This window comes from Doryrhamphus excisus, chromosome 2, assembly GCF_030265055.1.
Source record: "Doryrhamphus excisus isolate RoL2022-K1 chromosome 2, RoL_Dexc_1.0, whole genome shotgun sequence".
Lineage (NCBI taxonomy): Eukaryota > Metazoa > Chordata > Actinopteri > Syngnathiformes > Syngnathidae > Doryrhamphus > Doryrhamphus excisus.
Window position 1 is genome coordinate 13,304,295 of NC_080467.1, and position 8,235 is coordinate 13,312,529.

Below are 8,235 nucleotides of genomic sequence, written 5' to 3' on the forward strand. Positions count from 1 at the left end.
GCTCATTTGCAAGCAGGTAGGCCCCCATATGGGCTAGCACGTATGCTAATAGGTAGGCTAGCACATGTGATAGCACAGAGACTAGCATGTAGGCTCACAGTTAGGCTAGCGCATAGGTTAGAACGTGAGCTAACAGGTAGGCTGGCACATGGGCTGGCACGTAGACTAGCATATATATGCTACCAGGTAGGCTAGTAAATAGGCTAACATATATGCTATCAGGTAGACTACCACATAAGCTAGAAGGTAGGCTAGCATGTATGCTAACAGGTAGGCTAGCACATGGACTAGCAAGTACAGTAGTTATTTTGTATAAGATTAAATATTAGCATAGTTTTAAAGCAGGGATGTTTTCATTCATTTTCTACCGCTTATCCTCACGAGGGTTGCGGGGGTGCTGGAGCCTATCCCAGCTGTCTTCGGGCGAGAGGCGGGGTACACCCTGGTCTGGTGGCCAGCCAATCACAGGGCACATATAGACAAACAACCATTCACACTCACATTCATACCTATGGACAATTTGGAGTCGCCAATTAACCTAGCATGTTTTTGGAATGTGGGAGGAAACCGGAGTACCCAGAGAAAACCCACGCATGCACGGGGAGAACATGAAAACTCCACACAGAGATGTCCGAGGGTGGAATTGAACTCGGGTCTCCTCGCTGTGAGGCCTGCGTGTTAACCACTTGTTAGCACCACTCGTGCAGCCGGATGTTTTCATAAAATAATAATAATAATAACAATAATAAATAAAATTGAAAAATATACAGTGTTCCCTCGTTTATTGCGGGGGATAGGTTCCCACAACAGTCCGCAATCAGTGAAATTCTAAATGAACAATTATTATATATGTTTTAAGGCTGTAAAAACACTTCATACACTTCTCAAAGTTCAAATTTCAATTGAATTTTAATGATAGACCTACTAAGTTGGACACAAGAAATTAGTTTAGTGACTTCTGCATATTTGCCCCGTCCTGGTGCCGCTCGGTTGTAGCATTTTTGTATCCTTGATATAACATATCGCTCGTGTAGTATTTAACTCCTCCATGAACCGAAGATTAATTTACTGTAATCAGGCACCCTACAGCCTCATAACTTCAACAGGAAACATAGCAGTGCTGCAGAAATTAAATTGATTGATATTGGTCGACAGCTGATCAGAACGCAGAAGACAATGGGTGGGTTCTTCCTTAGCCCATCAGGACTGTTGTGACTCTATATTGAAACAAAGTGACGTGACAACAATTCTACTCCAACTGGACACGTCTACTAACTCTCACATGAGTATACATCCCCCTCTACTGGTAGCAATAGTAAATACAATAACACACACACACACACCAGAGAGCACTCTAATACTCCACAAGGAAGCACAACACGATGCGCATTCATAATTCATGTTAAAAAAAGCATCCAAAATTGCACTTCATGAAACAGTGATGTAGTGTGGGAACACTGTTTATATATTTTTGAGCTTTTCCTGTCAAAAATATTCTACCCTATTCTCCCTAATACCCATTTATTTCCGTTACAATGACATAGCTATTGATGTAAGAACCTTTTGGGTTTTGGTTATTATCAAGAAAACTATAGAAGTGGCTACTTTTGCTGTTACTATTATATTTGTTTATTGACAAATGCACCTTTAGTTATATCAGACATTAAATGATGCTAAAATGATACTAAAAGGCTGGCTTTAGATGTGTGTGGGGTTTTTTTGTGCAAATATATGAACCATTATAGTGCATTTCTTACATCAATCAAAATATAACTTTCCATTATTTACATTTGTATTCATTGTGATATATCTGATCACAAGCCCAAAAGGAGTAGGCTGAAGCAAAAGCTTATAAATGCCTACAACTTTTTGCAAGATATAATCATGTTCATGCCACAGTCTTGTTTTCCCCTGTTATTATTATCATTTTAATATTATTATTGCTATTATCATTATTATCATTATTGTTATAATCTTAATCATTATTACCATCATTATAATCATCATTAATATGACCATTTTCATCATTTTAGTTAACAATTTTTTGATTTTTTTTTTAATTATTTAATTTTACAGACTTCATTGCTTCTTGTAGAGTGCTGTATCATTCCATCTGTTTTTTTTTCCTGAAATCTGCAGTATTTGTGCTTTTATTGTCTATTTATTAGCCCACTTTTCCCCCCTAAGTGTAACATTTACATATCATTTTCTGGATTGCATCTATCTAATCTTGTGCATTAAAAAACAATGAGATAGAATCTCTTATGCGTTTGTTTACCAGTCCTATGGAATGAAAGGCATCTAGGTCATGTGAGAGTGACAATGCAGTGTGCATGAACATGCTTGCATTCATCTCCCGTTTTCCTGTTGTTTATAACTAGCAGGTCAGATGCCTGTCTTCATTTCATTAGCAGAGGACATACCACCAGCACAAAAAGCTGCATCTGTTTGCACTTTTCATGCGGCGGATGAGCTCCTTACATAACAGCAGAGGGCTAACGTCGATTAGAACGAGGCTGCGCCAAAAAAGCCGGCCCATTCTGCGGGCCATAGTGGCCTGCGGGGCTTATCAGGCCGTCTGGTGCTGGTGGTGATGTTGTCGCCTACAGACATTGGACGAGTCATTTTAGCTGCTTTGTAGTCTGGTTCCTTTATCTCCACACTTCAGACACAGGCTTTATATATAGCCTCAAAAACAAGCGTCATGATGTCGGTACTTGCTATTTTTTGCATTGAGATGTGTCAGTCACGTTTGTTTGTCGTCAACTTAGTTATGCTGTCACACTATAATGGTCACACTCCAAAAATAGGAACGTTAGACTAATTGCAAGAGTAGCAAATGATCATTAATCATTATAGCGATCAAACTTACCATATATTCGATATTGTTAAAAGTAAGACAGGAACAATATCAAATTAAAAGAACCACCATCCACCAGTATGAGCCTGGAGTTTTGTTTTGCAGAGAAGATTATACATCACAGTTTTCTAGCATGAATTAATGTATCAAAATTACTTAATACAGATATCCTCCAAGTTTTACAATCATAACACAAACTGTTCATGACATATGGACACATTTTCTACCGCTTTTCCTCACGAGGGTCGCGGGGGTTGCTAGAGCCTATCCCAGCTGTCTTTGTGCGAGAGGCGGTGTACACCCTGGACTGGTGGCCAGCCAATCACAGGGCACATATAGACAAACAACCATTCACACTCACATTCATACCTATGGACAATTTGGAGTGGCCAATCAACCTAGCATGTTTTTGGAATGTGGGAGGAAACCGGAGTACCCGGAGAAAACCCACGCATGTACGGGGAGAACATGCAAACTGGGGTGGAGGGTGGAATGGAACCCTGGTCTCCTAGCTGTGAGGTCTGCGCGGTAAACCGCTGTGTCACCGAATGGTGATTAGTCATGATTAATTTGCTGCCTACAGAGTCAATTAATTAATCGTGATTAAGTCACAACGATTAAATGCAATTAATTAATCAATGTGATTAATCTGCTTAAAAAAATATGAATACTTAATACTACTTTAGTGGTGTATTTGATCCCAAGATTGTCTGTGGTATTCTAAATTGCACGTCTTTCGGAGGATTCTACTTAAGAGGTTCCATGGTAGTATATGTTACTACTCAATCATATTTATTTATTTAACAACCCAATACAATACACTCATATGTGACTTTACTCATCTGTATACACCAGTCATTATTTGCACCATGACCCATTTATCATTGCACTAAAATGAATATATCTGCAATATGTCTGCTCCTGCATATGCTCCTGAGCAATACTATGTGTATATTTTGGATATCTTGTATATATCTTTTTAAATTGTCTTTTTTACTCTATTTTCTATACTTTTTTTTTTAACTTGACTACTGCACTGAAAGGAGAAGCTCTCCAATCTCGTTGTACATCTTGTATAATGACAATAAAGGCCATTCCATTCCATATTCCATTTTTCTTAGATGATCCGCATTCTGTCATCACTATCATGCCATACATGAAACGGTTACACTCATGTTATAATAGGTTATGTATTCAGTTGGTGCTGGATTTTCTCACACATTCATATATAAGAAGGACAGCGGCTATTCTGGGGTAAAGTGTTACACGCCTGTGTGTGTGATTGTGTGCATGCATGACGGGAGGACAACGGCAAGGAAAGAAGTGTCTGCTGCATCATGGGAAGCCTGTAGAGAGGGTAGAAGGGTGTGCAGGAAGAGCTGATACGTGCATGCATAAACAAACCAGAAATAGAAACCTGCTCTGTGGTTCTTTCATTTTCTCTTTCCTCTCCATTCGTCATGTAGGTCACCTCTTCTCCTCCATCAATCATCACTGTGTACAAAATGAAGGATTTTTTGTAGGTGCCATCACCCTCCTTTGTTTGGGTTTATAAACCGTTCAGATATTCTCCAACACTTAAAAGTCTCTTGAAGGATTCAAAGAATGACGGCATGTTAATGGATGCTAGGAAATACTCTACTAATGAAGATAATAATATAGATAATAATATAGTTGGAATAAATTCATATAATTTCATTGAACCAATATTAGAATTTAGATTCTAAATGTGAGACAAGATTGTTACACTAATTGGACCTGGACCATAGCCAAAATGCAATTACTTGAAATGACTGATGCACATGATGTTTCACCATACTATACTATACTATACGTTACTATACTACACCACACTATACTACAGTAAAGTGCATATATCACCTACTTAACGTATTATGTATTTCATTAACCTCAAATAACTGCTGCTGTCTCTATATTAGTAGGAGGTCAAAATATATTGACATGAGAAACTGTGGCTGTAGGCAACCTTCTGATGTATTTTTGTGAAACCCACGCGTGTTATGCTTGCCTTAGTTTTGTTTACAATGGTGTAGCAGTTTGCGCCTTACCGCTATTAAAACATTGGTTCTGTTGTTGCTGTGTTGTGCAATATACTTGTATATATTCATTCAATCCCAGCCATTTTTCAGATTTTGACTGTTCTGTCAAGGCACAAGGAATATTGTGTTCTATGGCTGTATAAAGAAAAAAAAAGTTTGTTTCTACCTTTTTATGTTTTTTAGTAATTAGCAGTAAAACATAGGTAAGTTTCAGGAAAATATCAGTTCCCAACTAAAAAAGGAGGAAAAAAACACCTTTTTGTGAAAAGATAGCATAACCTTCACTGCAAATATAATTTGCTTCTGTGACAACTCAAATATCTAAACAATTATACCAACATAAACAACATTAGAATAACATTGTATTTACAAATATAACACCATTTACAAATTTCACAATGGGAACTGAACTATGTGTGTGCACGCGTTACAATGTTCCTACAAAGTTCCTACTCTCCCACTTCCTTCTTCCTGTCATATGTGATTCTTCCAGTCAATGCAAATAACTAACCCATTCACTACTTTTTTTATGGCAGGTAAACGCACCAAAGTTATCTGGCGGGCACTTTATCCGTCTCAGAAGCAGGAGACAAGCACCGAGGAATACTGGAGGCTGTTATCACTTCCTCTACCTTCACTCCCACAACAGAGGAACTCGGAAAAGCCTCAAAGGACACCACCCATCTGAAATAAAAAAAGCACCCCGAGTAGATTTGGCTGAGGGTTATACTAAACTATTTCCACAGGAACAAAACAGGAAGTGGCTGTATATGTAAGAAACACATTTGGAGATACTGAATCTTTTTACGGTCCACCAACGTGTGCTGTGTTTATATATAAAGGTGGACACTGTAGAAGTACATCTGGCATCATCTGTAGGTGCTGGTCAAATAAGCTAGACTGTTTATCCACAAGGTGCTCTGGCTCAACTCTTCAACCCGTCAAGCCCTCACAAGGACTCAGGCTGACAGGAGCATCCAGCGGGATCGGGGGCGGGGTCTCTAAGGGCAACATGGAGGCTGTCATCCGTCCCCATGTGCCCTCCAATGGCTGACTTCGCCACAACAGCACTAGCCAGTCCTCTCGACCACCACCAGGCAGGGGCGAGCACTCCTTTTTAGAGCCTCTTTGTTGTTCACTTCCCAGATTCCCGAATGTCCTGCCTAAGGCGTCAGCCGGTTACCATCCCAATGGACACGGTCAAGATCATCCAGTCGGAGAAGTTCCCCAGGGAGTGCCCTGTGCCCGTCACCCAGCCCCGCTTCGCACCGCCACCCAGAGTGGCATGGGACGGCGGGGGCGAAGGCGAGATCATCGTCAACCAGGCCTGCAGCGACCTGACGCTCGACATAGCGGTGCCACCACCCAGGCCCATGGTGTCCCCCAGTGCCCCGGCCCTCCGCAGGGAGCAGAGCTTCCTAGCGCAGCGCAAAACCAGTGCCAACGAGATCTGCTACCACCAGTTCCACTACAAGATGGAGGACGTCATCGTCAACCAGTATGTGCTGCGCTCCTCCTCCACCTCGTCATCCACTTCCTCGTCATCGTCCTCTGGGCCGGTCATGCCCTGCGAGCCCCTTGACTGCCCCACCTGCGGCCACACCTACAACTTCGCCGGCAAGCGCCCTCGCATCCTGTCCTGCCTGCACTCGGTGTGCGAGGAGTGCCTGCAGATCCTCTACGAGTCATGCCCCAAGTACAAATTCATCTCCTGCCCCACCTGCCGCCGCGAGACGGTGCTCTTCACCGACTACGGCCTGGCGGCCCTCGCCATCAACACCAGCATCCTGAGCCGGCTGCCCGCCGACCCCAACGGGCCGGTGCAGTGGGGTGGGGACGCTGACCGCAGCTGCTACCAGACTGTGCGCCAGTACTGCCAGTCGGCCTGCACCTGCCATATCGCCAACCCGTTGTCCTCCTGCGGCATCATGTAGAAACGCTGCTCAGCCACACCTTTGTCGACTATAAGCTCTCCCTCTCACACACATATTCAGTAAATAACCCCCCTTCCCCCCCACAGATGAGTGATCTCTATATATTTAATAGCACAGACGGATGCTGTGTGGTGGACCAATGGATGCAGATGGTTCAATAAATATAAATATATGTATTTTATGTATGGACTGGAATCCTGTTCACCTCTCGTTTGGTTGGATGTGTTTGTCATCTCTTTTCATGGGAATGCCAGGTGCCCCAATAAAAACTAAATTCATGAAAAAAGTGTGTTATTTTTGTACTGCCTGCCACACACAAATGTATTATCCTTTGGAAATCTTTGGCCGTATGTACATGCACACAAAAACTGCTATCAAATCCTTTGTTTGTTCTTTCACAAGTCACTTATATATGTATATATAATATATTGGGGAGGCATTTTTCACCACAAAGTTATGGAATATATATATATATATATATATATACTATATATATATATAGACCAGCCATGTTATTTGGTCTAGAGACAGTGCCGCTGAGGAAAAGACAGGAAGCAAAACTGGAGATAGCAGAGATGAGGATGCTGAGGTTCTTATCGGGAGTGACCAGGATGGATAGGATCAGGAACGAGTACATCAGAGTTACATTACATGTTAGAGGCCTTGGAGATAAAGTCAGAGAGGCCAGACTGAGATGGTTGGTACATGTTCACAGGAGAGATAGTGGATATATTGGTAGAAGGATGCTGCCAGGTAGGAGGTGTAGAGGAAGACCAAATAGGAGATTTATGGATGTATTGAAGGAGGACATGAGGGTAGTTGGTGTGAGAGAGACAGATGCAGAAGACAGGGTTGGATGGATGAGGTTAATTTGCTGTGCGACCCCTTAAGGGGAAAGCCAAAGAGAAAGAAGAAGAAGACTTGTATTCAAGCACTTTAAATTCCCAGTACAGCATTAATAATAATAATTCATTCATTCATTCATTTTCTACCGCTTTTCCTCACAAGGGTCGCGGGGGGTGCTGGAGCCTATCCCAGCTGTCTTGGGGCGAGAGGCGGGGTACACCCTGGACTGGTGGCCAGCCAATCACAGGGCACATATAGACAAACAACCATTCACACTCACATTCATACCTATGGACAATTTGGAGTTTCCAATTAGCCTAGCATGTTTTTGGAATGTGGGAGGAAACCGGAGTACCCGGAGAAAACCCACGCATGCACGGGGAGAACATGCAAACTCCATACAGATATGGCCGAGGGTGGAATTGAACCCTGATCTTCGAGCTGTGAGGTCTGCGTGCTATCCACTAGACCGCCGTGCTGCCTAATGGTGATTAATCATGATTAATTCACTGTCGTCAATTGAGCAATTGTGATT

General features: G+C 42.1%; 1 protein-coding gene across 1 annotated transcript; it reads left to right on the forward strand.

Annotated features, from left to right (window-relative positions):
* Window positions 1-6,074: 6,074 nt before the first annotated feature.
* rnf208 (ring finger protein 208) lies at window positions 6,075-7,140 on the forward strand. Its single transcript, XM_058064400.1, has one exon. It carries the CDS (start codon window positions 6,075-6,077, stop codon window positions 6,852-6,854), a length of 780 nt encoding a protein of 259 aa, XP_057920383.1. The 3' UTR covers window positions 6,855-7,140.
* Window positions 7,141-8,235: the final 1,095 nt, after the last annotated feature.